The sequence below is a fragment of the Rana temporaria genome, chromosome 10 (genome assembly GCF_905171775.1).
Source record: "Rana temporaria chromosome 10, aRanTem1.1, whole genome shotgun sequence".
Taxonomy (NCBI): Eukaryota; Metazoa; Chordata; class Amphibia; order Anura; family Ranidae; genus Rana; species Rana temporaria.
The window spans coordinates 140,636,792-140,658,791 of NC_053498.1; the positions used below are offsets into that span (position 1 = coordinate 140,636,792).

At 47.6% G+C, this 22,000-nt stretch overlaps 1 protein-coding gene across 1 annotated transcript in view; it reads right to left on the bottom strand.

The window, feature by feature from the left end:
* The window catches only part of STT3A (STT3 oligosaccharyltransferase complex catalytic subunit A), a 43,478-nt gene extending 27,989 nt beyond the window's left edge, over window positions 1-15,489 (bottom strand). The window contains exons 1-3 of the mRNA XM_040326431.1: window positions 15,383-15,489; window positions 3,693-3,818; window positions 461-521 (exon numbers count right to left, since the gene is read on the bottom strand). Coding sequence (XP_040182365.1) covers window positions 461-521; window positions 3,693-3,780 — 149 coding nt within the window. The 5' untranslated portion in view covers window positions 3,781-3,818; window positions 15,383-15,489. The remainder of the gene's footprint in view (window positions 1-460; window positions 522-3,692; window positions 3,819-15,382) is intronic.
* Window positions 15,490-22,000: the final 6,511 nt, after the last annotated feature.

The following is a 22,000-nucleotide window of genomic DNA, read 5'->3' on the forward strand; positions in this document are numbered from 1 at the left end:
TCAAATACCACCAAAAGAAAGCTCTATTTGTGGGGAAAAAAGGACGCCAATTTTGTTTGGGAGCCACGTCGCACAACCGCGCAATTGTCAGTTAAAGCAACGCAGTGCCGAATCGCAAAAACTGGCCGGGTCCTTTAGCTGCATTTTGGTCCGGGGCTTAAGTGGTTAAAAAAAAAAAAAAAAAAAAAAAAAAAAAAAAATGTAAACCTTTATAACCCCTTTAACATAACCAGTCTGAGAAACCGGAGTAGTAAATAGCTGGGTTGATAGATTGTTACTCCAAAGCCATAAACCAGACCTCAAACACCAAAGTACATCATTAAAGGTTCTGAGTATGACGTTCAGGGTGTGGAATAAACACGATGCATGACATAATCTCTACATACAAACTACCATGTACTAATCAGTCACACCTCACCACTTCCTCTACTAGGAGAACGTAAGAAGTTGGTAAACTTACGGATCAAACTCATGGATGACACTTTCAAACCTCAACACGGAGAATAACCTGGTTGAAAAAGCTGAAAAAGAAAAAAGAAAAAGACAATGTGTTTATTTTATATTTGCCCGAAGCTTAGCTAACAAACTGAACTGAAGGAATTACTTTTTTTTGGTAGTTTCACAGTACATAATTTTCTCACTTATTTTTATTATAATTCCCTTTATTTTCTTGACATCCTTCAAATTAAAGTGGAGGTTCACCCAAAAAATAAATTTTTAACATTACATTCAGCCGAGTTGTCCTAATGACAATCGGCTGTTTTTTTTTTTTGTACATACCGTATTTCACCGCCGCTTCCGGGTAGGTCTTCTGCGGGACTGGGCGTTCCTATCTGATTGACAGGCTTCCGACCGTCGCATACTACTCGTCACGAGTTGCCGAAAGAAGCCGAACGTCGGTGCGCAGGCGCCGTATAGAGCCGCATCGACGTTCGGCTTCTTTTGGCAACTGATGCGCTGTATGCAACAGTCGGAAGCCTGTCAATCAGATAGGAACGCCCAGTCCCGCCAGAAGACATACCCGGAAGCTGCGGTGAAATACGCTATGTACGAAAAAAATAAATAAAAAAAAGCCGATTGTCATTAGGACAACTTGGCTGAATGTAATTTTTTTTGGGTAAACCCCCGCTTTAAGATTTTTATATATATTTATATATATATATTTTTTTCTCTTATCGTATGCCATATCTTCAATCCCCCCCCCCCTTCCTTTTTAACCACTTGCCCACCAGGTTAATTCTGGCACTTCTCTCCTTCATGTGAAAATCAAAATTTTTTTGCTAGAAAATTAATCAGAACCCCCAAACATTATATATTTTTTTTTAGCAGACATCCTAGGGAATAAAATGGCAGTCATTGCAATACTTTTTGTCACACCGTATTTGCGCAGCGGTCTTACAAGCGCACTTTTTTTTGGATAAAAATCACTTTTTTGAATTAAAACATAAAACAATACATTTTGCCCAATTTTTTTATATATTGTGAAAGATAATGTTACGCCGAGTAAAATGATACCCAACATGTCACGCTTAAAAATTGCGCCCGCTCGTGGCATGGCGTCAAACTTTTACCCTTAAAAATCTCGATAGGCGACGTTTAAAAAATTCTACAGGTTGCATTTTTTGAGTTGCAGAGTAGGTCTAGGGCTAGAATTATTGCTCTCACTCTAACGATCGCGGCGATACCTCACTTGTGTGGTTTGAATACCGTTTTCATATGCGGGCGCTACTCGCGTATGCGTTTGCTTCTGCGCGCGAGCTCGTCGGGACGGGGCGCTTTAAAAATGTTTTTTTGGGTTTTCTTATTTATTTTTATAATTTTTTACACTGAAAAAAAAAAAAAAAAAAAAAAATTGATCACTTTTATTCCTATTACAAGGAATGTAAACATCCCTTGTAATAGAAAAAAGCATGACAGGTCCTCTTAAATATGAGATCTGGGGTCAAAAAGACCTCAGATCTCATAATTAGACTTAAATGCAAAAAAAAAAAAAAAGTCATTTTTTCAAATGACAAAAAAAAAAATGTTTCTTTAAGAGGCTGGGCGGGACTGACGTTTTGACGTCACTTCCGCCCAGCAGAGCTATGAGGACGGGTGAAGGAGATTTCTCCTTCAGTCCCGTCCCCGCTCAGCTGCCGGACACATCCGATCCCCTCCGCCGCTACCGACGGCTCCGGTAAGCGGCGGAGGGCGCGGGAGAGCGGCGGGAGAGGGGGGGCCCCTCTCCCGCCACCGATAACGGCGATCTCGCGGCGAATCCGCCGCAGAGACCGCCGTTATCGTGTACACCACCGCCCCCTGAAAAGATGAATATCTCGGTTGTGGCAGCAGCTGCTGCCGTTATCGAGATATTCAACTTTAAAAAGAGGACGTCTTTTTGACATGGGGCGGTGGTCAAGAGGTTAAACTTGGACATTTTTCCTCTTCATTCATGATTTTCACCAATTTTATTCATTTTTTTTTTTTAATCGTTTATCTTTTCCTTCAATAATCTTTTACCTTTAATTTGTCTCAATACATATCACACACACACACACACACACACACACACACACACTTTTTCACTTCCCCTTCATGGTGATGATGCAAATAGAAGTCTCTGCCCGGCTCATATCTCCCACCTCTGTGACCAAGCCCCGGTGGGCAGGATGAAATGCATCCGTCCTCAATAAGGTTTTGACCTTTTTCTGTCTTGGGCTATTACCTGGTAATGCCTCCAGCTCAAAAGCACGGTGTAGAATACTACCAGGCAGTATATTTAGGTTTTGTGCTGCCCTAGGCCTGGCTAAACTCACGACCCCCCTAATTTAAATATGACCCACCCCTTCCTGTCAAGGCCACACCCCTTTCTGTTTAAGACCCGCCCTGACATTTTCGAGTTGGGACACTAGTTCTGAGGGCCTGCAGGGAAGATTCCCTTAATTTGCATAGATTTCCTCTCACTTCCTCCGCAATGGGACAGGGCTGGTAAAAAATGAACTGACAGGGGCTATAACCTTCCCTTACTCTATCCAAAATTAAAAAAATAAATAAAAAAAAGTGCTGCCTATAGTTCTACTTTAAGCACATATTGCTGATAATTTAATGGAGAGGACTAAGAAGATATAACCATGGCAATGGTGCAGCAGAAAACTTAGCACAGTGAGGAAGGTTTGTGGTCCAGGATGATAGGACATTAAAATTAAAAGCAGCCCCCCCATACCGGAAGCAATGCGGACGCTTTATGGAGGCACTAGACTAATTTGCCACTCAGCCCAGCCCACCCCATAAAACTGGCACTACACCAACAGTGTAGCGCAAGGATCCTCAAATTACGGCCCTGCAGCTGTTGTGGAACTACACATCTCATGAGGCATTGTTAAACTCTGACATTCACAGACATGACTAGGCATGATGGGAATTGTAGTTCCTGAACAACTGGAGGGCCATAGTTTGAAGACCCCTGGTGTAGCGCAAGCCGGCGGAGACTCTTTCCGTGCTGCCCCCCCTGCAAAGTGATGTCCTAGGCCTGGGCCTTGTTGGCCTAGGCCAGGATACAGCATTGCTACCAGGTCCTTCTCTATTAACCAACACAACACCCCCAAAATGCAATTTGAATAGGGAATGTATATACACTATAAACCCCCAAAATAAGTTCAAAGAGGCACCGCAGTTTCATTAGAAGACAAGGCTAAGCAGGTCAGGGTACTTACAGAGAATTGCAGCCATGGACAGGATGAGGAGTTTGAGGAGAGTGTCCTGTTTCTCATAGGACAGCCGCAGAAATCCTAACCGAGTCATCTTCACATGTAGGGATGGGACACACAACACTTAAACACCTGTAAAGACAAAAAAGAGGTTGTAAGGATTCTGCATTCAAACTGTGACCAGAACACAATATGGTAAATGGATTAATCCCAATGGCTGTACATGGGGGGGGCAAATAAAAAATGATCCCTTGCAGTGGGACTGTGCCTGAACTACAAGGGTGAATTGCTTGTTTTGTCCTGGAGAGAAGAAAGAGAAACCGGTTTTCTTACCCAATCTTCCACTCCACCAGCAGGGGGCGCTCCTCTACGATCCAACAGTGAACGGTCCCCTTGGCGTCCTCACACCCAGAGCAGGACTATGGGCCCTGCTATGGTCTTTTTATCGTTTCCCTAGACCAGGGGGGGTCTCCAAATATTCTAAACAAAAAGGGCCAGGTGACTGTCTCAAACTTTAGGGGGGCCAGACTGTGGTGGCCAGAAGGAGTAAACAGTGTGGCATCCTTGGCACCCCCGAGAGGACAGGGGGCACCAAGGCCTGGATACTTTCCTAAATGTACATTATATAACTGGGTACTGACATTTATAGGTAAAGTTGATCCGGGAAAATCTGATTGGGATTTTTTCCCCTGCTGTAACAAATTGGATCATGCTCTGCTGGGGTTTTTTCGCCTTCCTCTGAATAAACTGTGGGTATAATATTGGGTATATGGGATTGTATGATATTTTTTATATTTTTTTACGGTTGAACTGGATGGACTTGTATCTTTTTTCAAACAAACTATAACAGGCGGGCCCCATCATTGGCGTCACCGAGGACGACAGGCGGGCCCCATCATTGGCGTCACCGAGGACGACAGGCGGGCCCCATCATTGGCGTCACCGAGGACGACAGGCGGGCCCCATCATTGGCGTCACCGAGGACGACAGGCGGGCCCCATCATTGGCGTCACCGAGGACGACAGGCGGGCCCCATCATTGGCGTCACAGAGGACGACAGGCGGGCCCCATCATTGGCGTCACAGAGGACGACAGGCGGGCCCCATCATTGGCGTCACAGAGGACGACAGGCGGGCCCCATCATTGGCGTCACAGAGGACGACAGGCGGGCCCCATCATTGGCGTCACAGAGGACGACAGGCGGGCCCCATCATCGGCGTCACAGAGGACGACAGGCGGGCCCCCCATCATTGGCGTCACCGAGGACGACAGGCGGCCCCCCCATCATTGGCGTCACAGAGGACGACAGGCGGCCCCCCCATCATTGGCGTCACCGAGGACGACAGGCGGCCCCCCCCCATTATTGGCGTCACCGAGGACGACAGGCGGGCCCCCATCATTGGCGTCACCAAGGACGACAGGCGGGCCCCATCATCGGCGTCACAGAGGACGACAGGCGGCCCCCCCATCATTGGCGTCACCGAGGACGACAGGCGGCCCCCCCATCATTGGCGTCACCGAGGACGACAGGCGGCCCCCCCATCATTGGCGTCACCGAGGACGACAGGCGGCCCCCCCCATTATTGGCGTCACCGAGGACGACAGGCGGGCCCCCATCATTGGCGTCACCGAGGACGACAGGCGGGAGGAACTGTGCCACTTCATTTGGCGTCACGGAGAGGAAAGTTGCCTCATCATTGGGAGGAATTGTGCCCCAAGGGCCAGATAAAACCAAGCAAAGGGCCATATCTGGCCCCCGGTTCAGAGTTTAGAGACCACTGCCCTAGACCAAAAAAAGAGGCATCAACCCTTGCAATGCAGGCACAGCCCCACTGCAAGGGGTCATTTATTTGCCCGGAGTTGGGCTTTAACCTGCTCCGTGTTCTTCAGGTCGAGAATAATCTGCTGTATTGCACTGGAAGTACATTTCCAACATTTAATATTCGGTGATTTGCATCCCACATTACTACGGGAGTCTTCTACCTCCAGAGAATTAATCTTTCAGAAGCCTTCGAGGAAACACAAAGCTCTCATCCTAAGCCGGCAAGAACGGGCTGCAGGCCAAAAATTACAGCTTGTGGATGAGAAAAACACACGACGTCCAGTAATCTTTTCGCTAGCTGGAATCCCGGCAATGTGGTCAGGAGATAAATGCCGAGGACTCGGATCGATTTGTGTCGTCGTCACTGACTGACCTTGCCAAGAAAATGCAATGACACCGGGGCCAGATAATTGGATCGCATCCAGTTTTGGCAACTTAAGGCCAAACGCCAGCCTTACTTTTAGTCTTGCACAGTTGTACCGGCTCCTCTGCTGTACAGAAACAGTCTATTCTGATTGCTCTGCACACTGAGCAGTAGTATTAAAAAAAAAAAAAAAAAAATTTTTATTTTTTTTTTTAAAAATCCAGTATTTATACCATAGTTTGTTGGCGATATAACTTTCACGCAAACCAATCAATATATGCTTATTGGGATTTTTTTATTACCAAAGACATGTAGCAGAATAGACTTTGGCCTAAATTTAAAGGGTCACTAAAGGAAAAAAAATTTTTAGCTGAAATGACTGTTTACAGGGCATAGAGACATAATAGTTAACTGATTCCTTTTAGAAATGATTAAAAATAGATAAAAAAACAATCATATAATGTGCCTGCAGTGTAGTTTTGTTTTTGCTGTTGTTTCCTGGTTCTCTGATATACAGAGAGCCACTAGAGGGCAGTCAGCCAATAGAGAGCAGTGATACTTTGTCTAAAACTCCTCAGCACCAATCCAGTTTCGTTTTACACACAGTAATCACACCTCCTTGATTAGTGACCACAGTGAGAAATCTCCCAGTACTGTGGTTATCAGGAAACAGGCAACCAGGAAGTGTCCAGAACAGAGAGGATTTACAGCAACATGAAAGCAAAAACGAACAATGAGGACATGAAACCAGGACTGCAGTAAGGTAAAGGAAGCTATTTAGCTAAAAAAAAAAAAATTCCTTTAGTGACTAGGGTTGTCCAGATACCGATACCAGTATCGGTATCGGGACCGATACCGAGTATTTGCGGGAGTACTCGTACTCGTGCAAATACCCCCGATACCTAAATAGAATACTTCCCCCCCGCCGCTGCCGCCGCCGCATCGCGCCGCACCGCCGCATGGGTTAAACGCCGTGCGGGAACATCACAGCTATTCAAATGAATGCTGTGATCTTCTCCATGCGGCGGCGGCAAAGGTATGGGGGACATGGCTGGACTCGGGACATGGCTGGACTCGGGACATGGCTGCATATGTGAGGGACATGGCTAGAGGGACATGGCTGCATATGTGAGGGACATGGCTAGAGGGACATGGCTGCATATGTGAGGGACATGGCTAGAGGGACATGGCTGCATATGTGAGGGACATGGCTGCATATGTGAGGGACATGGCTGCATATGTGAGGGACATGGCTGCATATGTGAGGGACATGGCTGCATATGTGAGGGACATGGCTGGGGGGGACATGGCTGCATATGTGGGGGACATGGCTGCATTTGGGGACACATTTAAAAAAAAGTATCGGTATTCGGTATCGGCGACTACTTGAAAAAAAGTATCGGTACTTGTACTCAGTCCTAAAAAAGTGGTATCGGGACAACCCTATTAGTGACCCTTTAAGTATTTTTTTTTTTTTTTGGGATACCGTATATACCCGAATATAAGCCGAAGCACCCAATTTTACTACAAAAAATAAATAAAAATAAATTGGAAAACGTATTGACTCGAGTATAAGCCTAGGGTGTCCATGTGCATGCCTCATTTTGCCCATGCCTCGACTTACGTTTAACATGGGAGTATATAGAAGGGGGGCCCAGCTTTAAAAAACAATAAATAAAAAAAAGGCGCTCCCAGGCCGTAAATCCCCCAGACAGCAAACTTTTCACACTTGTAGACGAGAAATGGGGCTACATGTGTGCCAAGTTTCAGGTCCAGGGGACCTACGGCCGGCACCGGGTCCCCAAAGTTACCAGAGAAATGACCGTTCAAAAGTGGGCCAGTCTGGATGAAGTCCAGGGCCAAATTTTTGTCCCAGTCCAGCCCTGGTACCGGGTCCCCAGAGTCCAGGAGATCAGGCTCAAAAAGATGACTCGAGTATAAGCCGAGGGGGGCATTTTCAGCACAAATAAATGTGCTGAAAAACTCGGCTTATACGGTATGTTTTATAGAAGAAAGAAAAAATATATATATATTTGTCCAAACACCACCCCCCCCAAATTTTTGTCTTTGTCATTTATATAATAAAAAAACTTAGCAGTGATGAAATACAACCAAAAGAAAGCTCTATTTGTGTGGAAAAAAAAACAAAAAAAAACACGATATGAATTTCTTTTGGGTACATTTTTTGGGTCATTTTCGATGGTGTGAATGATCGCACAATTATCGGTTTAAAATAGCGCAGTAAAGCATGGCAAAGAGCAAAAAATAAAGGGCCTGGTCATGAAAGGGGTAAAACCTTCCGGAGCTGAAGTGGTTAACAAACAGTGAAGGCCACAAAAGTCTTTAGCGTTGGTTGCAGAGATCTCCTGGCACCTCTGCCAAGGTCTCTTTAGCGAAACCGATTAGGAGAATCATTCAAGGTAAAAGGTCTGAACTCGGCCCGGGACCAATGTAATGAGGACTAGAATGTAGGGACGTTGGATCGTTCATCACTGTCTGGGAGGCCGCCTCTGCCTCTCATCTGTGAATTCTCAGTCATTGTAGGGGGACGGGGAATACGGTGATTAGGAACAAGAATGGAAAATGCTGTAGAGAAGACACCACGCCAAAGTACACTTCCGGGACCCCGCACCAGTCTATTGTTTGACCATCAACCAGCCTGACCACTCACAGCTTTGTGTCACTCAACCTATCAGATTGAAATTTACTGACAACACCCAAAATTTACTGGCGCAGACACGTTTTTACTGACAGTTCCAAAAATATTTAACCACTTAAGACCCGGACCATTATGCAGGTAAAGGACCAGGCCCCTTTTTGCGAATTCGACGCTGCGTCGCTTTAACTGACAATTGCGCGACGTAGCTCCCAAACAAAATTGGCGCCCTTTTTTTCCCACAAATAGAGCCATCTTTTGGTGGTATTTGATCACCTCTGCGGTTTTTATTTTTTGAGCTATAAACAAAAACAGAGCGACAATTTTGAAAAAAAAAAAAAGCAATTTTTTACTTTTTACTATAATAAATATCCCCAAAAAAGATATAAAAAATCGTTTTTTTTCCTCAGTTTAGGCCGATACGTATTCTTCTACATATTTTTGTTAAAAAATAAAATAAAAAATCGCAATAAGTGTTTATGAATTGCTTTGTGCAAAAGTTATAGCGTCTACCAAATAGGGGATAGTTTTATGGCATTTTTATTAATAATTTTTTTTTTTCCAAGTAATGGCGGCGATCAGCGATTTTTATCAGGACTGCGACATTATGGCGGACACATTTTTGGGACCAGTCATTTTTACAGCGAACAGTGCTATAAAAATGCACTGGTTACTGTAAAAATTACACTGGCAGTGAAGGGGTTAACCAGGAGGGGGCGCTGTAGGGGTTAAGTGTGTCCTAAGGTAGTGTTCTTACTCTGGGGGGGGGTGTGGCTCTGCGTGCGACGTCACGATCAGTGACAAGCTCACTAGGAAGCAGGGGGGAGAGGCTTGTTTACACTTACCTCTCCCCGTTCTTCCTCTCTGTGACCCGATCCCGGGACACCGGCGGCGATCAGGTCCGCTGTTCCCACGGGGACGGTCACTGAGAAGAGGACCGGGTCACGAGCGCCGACAGTCCCGCTCCCGGCTTGCCTTAAAGGGGTTGTAGAGGTTAAAAAAAAAAAAAAAAAGGTTCCCTAAATAGCTTCCTTTCCCTTAGTGCAGTCCTCCTTCACTTACCTCATCCATCCTTTGCTTTTAAATGTCCTTATTTCTTCTGAGAAATCCTCACTTCCTGTTCTTCTGTCTGTAACTCCACACAGTAATGCAAAGTTTTCTCCCTGGTGTGGAGAAAGCCTCTTGAGGGGGGAGGGGGCGAGCAGGAGGGTCAGGACACTCTACTTTGCAGATAGAGAAAGGAGCTGAGTGTTAGTGGCTGTCCTGACTCTCCTGTAGTCCAAGGGAGGGGGCGAGCACAACACTCCACACCAGGGAGAAAGCCTCGCATTACTGTGTGGAGTTACAGACAGAAGAACAGGAAGTGAGGATTTCTCAGAAGAAATAAGGACATTTAAAAGCAAAATGGAAGGATGAGGTAAGTGAAGGAGGACTGCACTAAGGTAAAGGAAGCTATTTAGGGAACATTTTTTTTTTACCTTTACAACCACTTTAATCCCGTCCTGCAGACCTGCACGCAAGTCTCTGGCCGCCCCCTTGCACTGTGACATCACATGACACGCTCAGACACCGCCGCAACCAACCCCCCCCCCCCCCCCCCTGCTGACACTGTTTGAACACACTGTAGCAGGCACTTGAATGGTCTTGGCCGGCTCCAGGCCCGAGCTGGGCATGCGCAGTTCCGAGCCGAGCGTCACAGCCATATATTTTTTACTGGCAAACTTTCCCTCTTACTGGCATTTACGGGCAGAAAAAAAAAAAAACCTGGCTGCCAGTAAAAATATTGATGGTTGGCAACACTGCTATGGAATGTCCTCACAGCTACAGAAGACCGATAGATGACACTTAGGGCTCTTTCACACGGGAGGCCCGTTCAGGTTCGCCTGCCAGTTTTTTAGGCGGACCTGAACGGGCGCTCCGTGCTCCTCTATGGAGCCGCGGATGTCAGCGGTGAGATGCCCGCTGACATCCGACCCGCTCCGATCTGCCAAAGTGCGACGGAGGAAAAAACCTACTTTTCCATCCGTCTGGCGGATCGGGTGAACACAGACAGTCCGGGTTCATCCGATCCCCCCATAGGGGAGAGCGGAGAAAAGACAGGGGGGTCCCTGCACAGTGTGCGGGGACCGCCCTGTCATCCGCCGGCTCAGCGGGGGATCAACGGAGCGATCCCCGCTGAGCAAGCAGAGGTTCACGGGGCGGATCATTACTGATCCGCCCCGTGTGAAAGGGGCCTTAGGACACAGGAACTTGTGTCCTAAGCAAATGGTAATGACTTTTTAACTATTGATACTTTGGGGTGCATTTAAAAAAAAAAAAAGTTATTCATCCTGCGACACAGTATGTTTTGTACGCATGTGTTCATGGAGGGTGGGGGTGGGTAAATCTTCTGGGGCTGAAGAGGTTAAACAAAAACATAATGTTTGGGTGTTCCAAGTAATTTTCTAGCAAAAAATAAATAAAAATGATGATGATTTCTACCTGTAGGAAGGAGAGGGATGTAGGAATTGGCCAGTACTGGAGGCCGGTAATGTCACTTACAATATTTTTTAATCTACAGCTTTCAATGAAACATTGGTGCGTCGGCCATGAATGTCCTTCCTGATTTGGGGCGCCTCCTTATTGCTCTCTCGAGTTGTCACCCTGTCACTTCTGGTGGAGGTAATAGGCATTCATGCCAATGCTCGCCGGGCAGCTTAGTGTACGGTGTGAAGAAGATTGTGAACAGGCCGGCAAGTTTATTTAATTGCAGAAGAGACATCGCATGTCATGGCACGTCCCTACTGCAATAAAGCGCCCGCTTGCAACGTTTAATTTCTCCGCTTCAAAAGGTTGTTGCTGCTGCAGAAAGAGCACAGCAGAAAAAAAGCCCCCCCCCTGCCAAAAAGTCAGCAGCTAAAAATACTGTAGCTGGGGGCTGAGATATCGGGGCGATTTTTTTATTAAAAACTCAATTTACGATTTAAAGCGGTTGTAAACCACATAAACATTTTTTATTTTTTTTCAAACCTGCAAGGCAAAAGACATAATCAGCTAGTATGCACGGCATACTGGCTGATTTTGAAATACTTACCTCGGAACGAGGTGAAGAACACTTACCTGGTCCACGCCGGGCGAGATGTCATTTTGCTCCGGCGTGTCTTCCGGGTATCGCCGCTCTAGCGCTCCGATTGGCTGGAGCGGCGATGACGTCACTCCCGCGGGAGATTTAAATTCGGCAAGGTCCGGCCGCTGCCGGTCCTTTCGCCGTGGATTCGCCGCTGCAATCAGCGGCGCATTGCGAGGGGAATATCTCCTAAACCGTACAGGTTTAGGAGATATTCTTTATACCTACAGGTAAGCCTTATTATAGGCTTACCTGTGGGTAAAAGTGAAAAAAGTGGGTTTACAACCACTTTAAGCCTAGGTTCACACTGCTGCGAATTCAAAATCGCGGTAAAATGCGCGATTTTACCGCGATTTCGGCCGCAATTTAATGTAAATCGCGGCCCGAAATCGCAAAAAGTAGTACAGGAACTACTTTTTGAAATCGCAGATGCGGCGTCGCACTGATTAGGACAGTGCCATTGCCGACAATTGCCGCCGATTTGAGATGCGATTTGACATGTCAAATCGCATCTCAAATCGTTCCAAATCGTACCCAGTGTGAACCAGGGCTAAATCGATTTTTTGTTTTGATGGGCACCGCGCCGGGCCTGAGGAGCTGCGGGCAGGAGTTTTAAGGCGAGGCCGCGGCTTTGGCCTAGGCTGTGGCGTCCGGCCTTGCGGACTAGGCCGAAGCCGCGGCCTCGCCTAAAAACTCCTGCCCGCAGCTCCTCAGGACCAGCGCGGCGGTCCCAGAAAAAAAAAAAAAAATCTAACACATCTAATCAAATCATAAAACCATCAAAGGCTTTGTTGCAAATAGTCAACAGGGTCGCAAGAAGCGCGTTGCGTCTTTTTTTTTTTTTTTTCTCTCAAATTAACTGCCAAAGATTTGAGAAAAATCAAAAAACGTGAAGGTACCAGGAACCCATTACCCTCCAGTGCTGTCCTTACCCAGAACTGCAAACTACCTGGAGTGCCCAGAAATAGGGGGTGCTCAGAGACAAGGTAAGGAAGGCTGAACCCGACCACCACCAATGAACAAGACACAGAAGTTCAAACGTTAAGACTGGGCCAAGAAATATCTATAAAGGTTTTATGGACTGATGATGATGGACGGGCCTGTGGCTGGACCAGTAACGGGCACAAAGCTCCACTTCCACTCAGGCGCCATCATGGTGGAGGTGGGGTACGGGTATGGGCTGGTATTATTAAAGTTGGACCTTTTCAGGTTGAAGATGGACTCAAAGTCACCTCCCAAACCTACCGCCAGTGTTTAGAAGACACTTTTTTCAAGCGGTGGTACAGGAAGAAAAGTCTGCGTCTTTTAGGAAGACCATGAAATGTATGCAGGACGTGGCTCCATCGCATGCGCCAAAGTACAGAACTCCAGTAAAGGCCTTATAGATGAAAGAATAATTACCTGGCCCTCTTCCTCCCCTGACCTAAACCCCATTGAGAACTTGTGGGCTCTTCTTAAATTGGAGATTTACGGTGAAGGAAGACAGTACACCTCTCTGAACAGCGTCTGGGAGGCTGTGGTTGCTGCTGCACAAAAAGTTGATCGTCTATTGATGTCCTCCCGTGACCACACTTCCAGTGCGCCCCGTGATCTCCGAGTGCTTCGCTGATTACAGATCGAGGTAAAGGGCCAATCACAGCGGCCCTTTACCACATGATCAGCTGTGTCCAATGACAGCTGATCACGGGTGTCAACACTATCCGGTTATCAGCTTTTCTGTCCTCGCGCTGAGAGAAGATAACCGTCTTTTCTTAAAGGGACAATGGACCCCGATTACCAGTGTCCCGATTACCAATGCCTGCCCACCAGCGCAGCCCATCAATGCCGCCCCACCAGCGCAGCCCACCAATGCCTCCCCACCAGTGCAGCCCACATCAGTGAAGGTGAAGAATTACCTGTTTGCAAAATTGTATAACAAACTATGACATCCCCGCCCCCAACATTTGTGGCCTTTCTTAAAGGGACATCGACACTGATGATCAGGGCACCGATTACCAGTGTAGCTCATCTATGCCACCCCAACATTGCAGCCTCATTACCCACATCAGTGAATGAGAAAAATTACCCGTTTGCAAAATTGTATAACAAACTATGACTTTTTTTGTGGGACAGCGACACTGATGATCAGGGCACCGATTACCAGTGCTGCCCCACCAGGACAGCAAATCCATGCCTCCCCCCACCAGGGCAGCCCATCCATGCCTCCCCCCCCCCACCAGGACAGCAAATCCATGCCTCCCCCCCCCCACCAGGGCAGCCCAGCCATGCCTCTCTCTCTCTCTCTCTCTCTCCCCCCCACTCAGGGCAGCCCAGCCATGCCTCTCTCTCCCCCCCACTCAGGGCAGCCCAGCCATGCCTCTCTCCCCCCCCCCACCCAGGGCAGCCCAGCCATGCCTCTCTCCCCCCCCCCCACCCAGGGCAGCCCAGCCATGCCTCCCCCCCCACCATGGCAGCCCAGCCGTGCCTCCCCCCCCCCCCCCACCAGGGCAGCCCAGCCGTGCCTCCCCCCAACAGTGCACCCCATCCATGCCCCCCCCCCCCCAACAGTGCACCCCATTAACCCACATCAGTGAAGGAGAAAAATTACCCGTTTGTAAAACTGTATAACAAACTATAGCATTTTTTCCCCCCAACATTTGTGGCTTTTCTTAAAGGGACACTGATAACCAGGGCACTGATCACCAGTGCAGCCCATCAAGGCCTCCCCCCCCCCCACCAGTGCACCCCATGGAGGCCTCAACATCAGTGAAGAAGAAGAAAAAAAAGTTACCGGTTTGCAAAATTGTATAACAAACTGACATTTTTTTCCTCTTCTTTTTTTTCCGTTTGATTAGCAAAAAAACAAAAAAAAACCCAGTGGTGATTAAATCCCACCAAAAGAAATCTCTAATAGTGTGAATAAAATCACAACGTTTTCATAGGTGTACAGTGCTGCACGACCGTGTCATTCAATCGCAACAGCAGTGAAAGCTGAAAATTGGCCTGGGCAGGAAGGGGGGTGAAAGTACCCAGTAGGCAAGTAGTTAATAAACGATCGGAGTGTGTGTGTGTGTGGGGGGGGGGGGGGGTCTCTCCTGCGCTACAGCAAACATGCACCCACCTATGGGAACGGGGGGGGGGGGGGGTCTCTCCTGCGTTACTTTTGGCTACAGCAAACATGCACCCACCTATGGGAACAGGGGGGTGGGGGGCTGTCCTCACATCCAGCCCCTAACTGCACACTACAAGCGACTGTGACCACAAGGGGTCTACAGAGTCCTATGTATTGCTACACCTACAAAAAGGCAGGACATCTCTAGGTATGAGGTGTGTGTGGCAGCCCAGAACACATATACAGTGTGGGGGAGGGGAAGGAGGTCTCTAATTTGGCTGCAACAATGGAAATACATTGGAAGTATTCAACGTGTAAAAGAGCAAAGTAATAATGTGATACATTGTATCAAATGACAGCTGTAATAATGTGATACATTGTATAAAAGATGAATGGAATAAATGTGATACATTGTATAAATAACAGTTGTAATAAATAGGATACAATGTATTGATGAGATACAATTGTATAAATGACAGATGTAATAAATAGGATACAATGTATAAATAAGAGATGTAATAATCAGGACACGTTGCATGTAATGGACATCCTGTGTGATCCCCCTCCCCCGTAGTACCCGGGATGAGAACACACACACGGGGGCTGTGATTGCGGTATAGACCGGGGGCGCACACCCGGATCCCGGATCGCACTCACCTGCCTGCAGCCGCTCCTCTCTCCTCACACTCCCCATCAAACTCCCCACACTTTCTCAGCCTAACCTGACAGCCAGTCCGCCCCGCCTCCGAACCGCCGATTGGCCGCCCGCACTTCCTCCCCGTCACCGGTTGGCGGACGGAAACGAGGCCGGCGGACGGAAGGCGAAGGGGCACCCGGCCATTGGGCGGCCGCGAAAGACGTCAAGCACGTAGGGGCGGAGCCTCGCTCGTGTACTGTCACAGGGGGGGAAATGCTTGGAAGCCGAGGAAGGGTTAGGTTGAGGCGGGAGGAGTGACGTGTCCATTCCAGCAAGGCGCGCAAAGCATTGGGGAGGAGGGCTTGGAGGCGGGAGAGCGCCACCTGGTGTCTGGGAGGAATCTGGATATGTTATAATGGTACTGGAAGCACAAAACGATGACGCTGTGCTAATAATCACTGCACGGCAATGGGGCTAGGAAGGGAAAGGGCGACACCTAGAGGCAGCGCGCTATAAATACACAGGGAATATCATTTACTACTACTAATAATATATATAGTATATATCAGGGCTCAAAATTTCAAGTCCTGAGCTACTAGCCAGGCCATAAGGCTGCATTCACACCTGAGCGTCGGTCGTTCGGTCGTTTTTTTGGGCGTTTTTTTCTGGCGTTTTGTCGCGCGTATTTGAGCGTTTGCATACAGCGTCGTGCAACGTTTTTGTACTTCGGCGTTTTTTATTTTAGCCAATAGGAAAAATGATCATCTTTTCATCACTTGTTGCTATGTTGGTAGATTTTTTTAATCTTCTGCATGGGCGACAAGTTCTATTTATTAAAGCGACGAAACGCCCGTAGCAAACGCCCGTTGTCGCGCGATACGCTCAATTCGCGCGTTTCCCATTACTTTCTATGGGAAAAAAAACGCTCAAATACGCCCAAACCGCACGATACGCGCAACAAAAAAAGGTCCGGGACTTCTTTTAGCTTCGCGCGACAGGCGGTTGGGCGTTCAGGTGTGAACAGTCACCATAGGGAATAATGTTAATTCTCCCCTCTGGCGTTTGTGAGCAGTGCGCTTCAGGCGTAAAAACGTCTAGGTGTGAATGGGGCCTAAGGGTTACTCGCCACAAGTTGCCCCGCCCAACTCCTACCATGCCCCATCCCTAATCCCGCCCCTAAACACGGCCTCATAAATTATCTCATGAAATTACACTTAAATGTTTTATGCAAAATTAAGTTACAAAAATAAATATTATCAAATTTATCAGTGCTGCCAATCGGTGCAGCCTCACTAGTGCCCATCAATGCAGGGTGACCTGTGCCCATCAATGCAGCATAACCTGTGCCCATCAATGCAGCGTGACCAGTGCCCATCAATGCAGCGTGACCAGTGCCCATCAATGCAGCGTAACCTGTGCCTATAAATGCAGCATGACCTGTGCTCAAAGTAACGTGAATTTTGCCCATCAATGCAGCGTGACCTGTGCCCGTCAATGAACCGTAACTCGTGCCCATCAATGAAGTGTAACCTGTGCCCATTAAGGCATAGCTATGATTCAGACATCATATCTATGCCTCCAAATACCTCCCCCCCCCAATCCTGCACATCTATGCTATCACCCCCCCCCCCCCCAATTCCTCCCAGCACACATCTAGTTTAATCCTCCATTGTACCAATGCCTCCAGCACACTGTCATATTTACCATTCTCCTGCAGCCACGAGGGTGCACACTAAGGGCGGACCGAGAGGGTTTGAGCCTGCCCACTTAGGACTGCCTTGCAGAGACATTTACCGCCCCACTCCTTAGATGTGCGGCAGAGAGCAGCTTGATCAATGCCCATCCGCAGCCTCACAATTGCCCATCAATGCAGCTTGATCAATGCCCATCTGCAGTGTCACCATTGCCCATCAATGCAGCTTGATCAATGCCCATCTGCAGCTTCACAATTTCCCATCATTGCCACTTGATCAATGCCTATCTGCAGTGTCACCATTGCCCATCAATGCAGCATAATTAATGCCAATCTGTAGCCTCACAATTGCCCATCAATGCAGCTTGATCAATGCCCATCTGCAGCTTCACAATTTCCCATCATTGCCACTTGATCAATGCCTATCTGCAGTGTCACCATTGCCCATCAATGCAGCATAATTAATGCCAATCTGTAGCCTCACAATTGCCCATCAATGCAGCTTGATCAATGCCCATCCGCAGCCTCACAATTGCCCATCAATGCAGCTTGATCAATGCCTATCTGCAGTGTCACCATTGCCCATCAATGCAGCATAATTAATGCCAATCTGTAGCCTCACAATTGCCCATCAATGCAGCTTGATCAATGCCCATCCGCAGCCTCACAATTGCCCATCAATGCAGCTTGATCAATGCCCATCTGCAGTGTCACCATTGCCCATCAATGCTGCTTAATTAATGCCAATCTGTAGCCTCACAATTGCCCATCAATGCAGCTTGATTAATGCCCATCTGCAGCCTCCCCATTGCCATGAATGCAGCCTGATAAATGCCCATCTTAGGGAGGGGAGAATCTCCTGTTTACTCTGCAGCCTCTTTAATTCAAAGTCCCGCCTCCTGGACCAGCTTCTATGATAGACAGAGCATTGGTCCAATGCCGGCCCTGGAGACAGGACAGCTGTATGTAATCTGACAGAACTAGTCCCGCCCCCCCTCCCCGTTCTCTTCGAGGCAGTCCAAATTGCAGTATCGGCGTATAAGGCCTCGTACACACGGACGGACTGTCCGATGAAAAAGGTCCGCCGGACCGTTTTCATCGGACAGTCCTCTGCCGGATTTCTGTTTGATGTGTGTACACACCATCAAACAGAAATCCGCGCATACACGATACACGGTGACGTGGCCGCGCCGTCGCCGATTACGTGGCGACGTGCGCGGCCCTGGAAGGTAAATGCTTCCACGCATGCGTCGAATCACTTCGACGCATGCGAGGGCTTGGGGCCGATCGGACGTGTCCGGTGAGTCTGTACAGACGACCGAACATGTCCAACGGACAGGCTTCCAGCGGACATGTTTCTTAGCATGCTAAGAAACATTTGTCCGCTGGAAAATGTCCGATCCGCCGGAAAATTGTCCGGTCGGCCGTACACACGACTGAACATGTCCGCTGAAACTGGTCCGTCGGACCAGTTTCAGCGGACATGTTCGGTCGTGTGTACAGGGCCTAACACGCACACACTATTTGCAACTGATTTGCAGGGTGAAAAAGTGAGTGTTATATGCCAATAAATACAGTATATCCAAACGGGAAACTTCCACAAGGAGTAGCAGTAGCACCATGTATGTCTGTTCACAGACTAAGTATGAACATGCAGTTGCTTCCAGTGTGGAAGGTATCCACTATAGGAAAGACCGTCGATTAGCAAGCATAAGCATGCCACTCATATTTTGGAAAAAGTATGAATATATCGCATAATGGGGGCAGACAGTACAAAGCGCTCGGAAGGCTGTCTCCCGGGGGCATACCATACATGTCTATCTACATCTACTCTACCTGGATCCATTACAAGGCAGGTTCTCATTGTACCTTACCAGTTCCTCATTGGATTGCTGGCTGTCTATTTTGACATCTGTGTACCCCGAGCGCTTTGTGCCTGGGATGTCTGCCCCCATTATGCCATATATGCATACTTTTTCCAAAATATGAGTGGCATGCTTATTGCTGTCTAATTGACGGTCTTTCCTATAGTGAATACCTTCCACACTGGAAGCAACTGCACGTTCATACTTAGTCTGTGAACAGACATACATGGTGCTACTGCTACTTCTTGTGGAAGTTTCCCGTTTGTATATATATTCTCTGATATTCGGATGTTTATACATTAGATCCTGTCTATTCCAAGATAGCGAGACTTGTTTTCTGTTCTTGCTACTTTGTTCGTCATGAAGAAGCCTCACGGCGAAACACGTACAAGGGACTGAATCTAAACAGTGTACCATTATGTATGGTTTTAATTCTTGAACACTGTGTTTATCAATTTGTAAGACTTTTTTTTTCGCTTTAATAAATATATATATATATATATATATGTTGTTATCCTTGCCTTAAAAGTCTGACCTTGGTTACTTTACCTTTTAGTAACTTTCTATGTTCCTGTCCTTTGACATCTCTTTGTTCTTGCCCATGATGGTGAAGTTTGAATGGAAGAAAGATTCTGTGGACAGGTGTCTTTTATAGACATAACGAGTTGTCATTAGGAGCACCTTCTTACATTGACAGGCAGGGCTGGACTGGGACAGAAATTTGGCCCTGGACCACATCCAGACTGGCCCACTTTGACAGGTCTCTCCTATGGCGGCCGGACAACTCCCGCACCCCCTCTCCCCCTTCACGAACCATTAGCTGTTCTAATTTATTAGAGTAGAATGGCTGGTACTGGTACTCTTATAGGCAGTACCAGTGGGGAATCTAGACATTATTTTACCCGGGGCAAAGAATCAGTTTGGTGCCCCCCCCCCCCCTTATGGGACAAGATTAGGCAGAAGTGAGAAACTCCCAGGCCATAGCTGTTGAGTCAGCTGTCTGTCACCTCCCCCCATGCTCCTCTGTCGTCCCCCCTGCTTTTTTGTTCCCCCCAGGTGAGCACTGCAGGGAGGGAGAGACAGAGGAGTGGAGGGGGGCAGCAGTCTGCTGTCACTGAAGCCGGCCCACTGAGCCATCGGCCCACCGGGAAACTCCCTGTGGTCCCAATTGCCAGTCCATCCCTGTTGACAGGACTAATCTGTGTACCACATACTGTAGCCAGTCTGTGGGGGCCAAAATTTTTTGTTGGTTGATAGGGGATCAAACACTTATTTTACTCACTGAACTGCAACTCCATTTATATCATGTGTTTTTTTCTGGATTTTTGGTTGATATTCTGTCTCTATCATTTAAAATACACCTATGATACAAATTATAGATCCTTTATTTTGTGGGCAAATTTATAAAAGCTGTAGGGGATCAAATAATTAATTTCCCCCATTGTATATTTCTACGTTCATTGTACTCATTGGTATTATTGCGTATTTAGCTTTAATTGACATACACACTGTCCTGATGAAGCAACCATACTGGGAAACACATTGACGTTTTCTGTATTTGGAGAAGCTTCTTCTGCATGGTGGCATCGAGAGTATTGTTGGGGGATGTGTAAGAGCTTGAGAAAGAGGCTTGGCTGCCCTTGAAACGCGTAGCTATGTCCCCTGAAGTCATATTCGGTTCCATCTGTGTTCCACAGGCACCCTGCCACCTTCTTCATGCTCCTGGCTTCCTCCATCTGAGCCAACCATAGGCTGAACATTTTTTGGAACAGGCTCCTCCATCAACCCGCTTTATGTCACTGCGGACTTCCAGCCTAGATACAACGCCATTGTTTTTTCTCATCATGAATACCACCCGGTGTGTTCATCCTAAACTGAGGTACCCTGCTGTGCTGAAGCTATTCACCAGAGACTCTCAGTGTTTCTCAACTCCAGTCCTCAAGGCCCCCCCAACAGGTCATGATTTTAGGATTTCCCTCAGATAAAACAGCTGTGGTCATTCTAAGGCAGTGAAACTGATCAAATCACCTGTGCAAAATAATGGTAAGCCTGAAAACATGACCTGTAGGGGTGCCTTGAGGACTGGAGTTGAGAAACACTAGTCTAGGTTGATGAGCCAGGTTTAACATGCGAGTTGCCATTTGTTATTGACGCTAATAAATATGTAACGTACTACGCTTAGAGAGCGCCCTACGGGTCTCTTATTAACGACTGCCGAGAGACATTGTTGCCTGTTACTATGGAGCATGTCCTATATCAGGGATATGCAATTAGCGGATCTCCAGCTGTTGCAAAAAGTCCCATCATGCCTCTGTCTCTGGGTGTCATGCTTGTGGCTGTCAGAGTCTCGCTATGCCTCATGGGACTTGTAGTTCTGCAACAGCTGGAGGTCCGCTAATTGAATATCCCTGTCCTATATCAAGAGTCTCCAAACTTTTTAAACAAAGGGCCAGTTTTTACTGTCCTTCAGACTTTAGGGGGGCCGGACTGTGGATATCTATTCTCCCTCAGGCTCTTGGAGGGCCGGACTATGGCCAGCGGGAGTGGAAATTTTATTGGCATCAGTGGGAGTAAGCATTACCTCATTTGGTATTAGGGGCAGGAACAGTGCCCAGTCCTTGGTATCATAGGGGGGAATAGTACCCCATTTTTGTGTCAGTGGGAGAAATGATGCCCCATTGTTGGTGGCAGAATAGTGTCTTGTATCAGTGGGAGGAATAGTGCCCAAAGGACCAGAAAAAGGCAAGCAGAGGGCCACATCGGGCCCTAGTTTGGAGACCACTGGTGTAAACAATGCCCCACCGTTGGTGTCATTGGGAGGAATTGTGCATCATCATTGGTAGGAATTGCGCCCCATCATTCATTGGGTCCCATTGTTGGCATCATTGGCAGGAATTGTTTCCCATCATTGGGTTCATTGGTAGAAATTGTGTCTCATCGTTGGCGTCATTGGGACCCATCATTGGGAGGAACTGTGCGCCATTGGTGGTATCTTTGGTAGGAATAATGCCCCATCATTTGTGTAATTGGGATGAATTGTGCCCTATCGTTGGTGTCATTGGGACCCATTGTGCCCCATC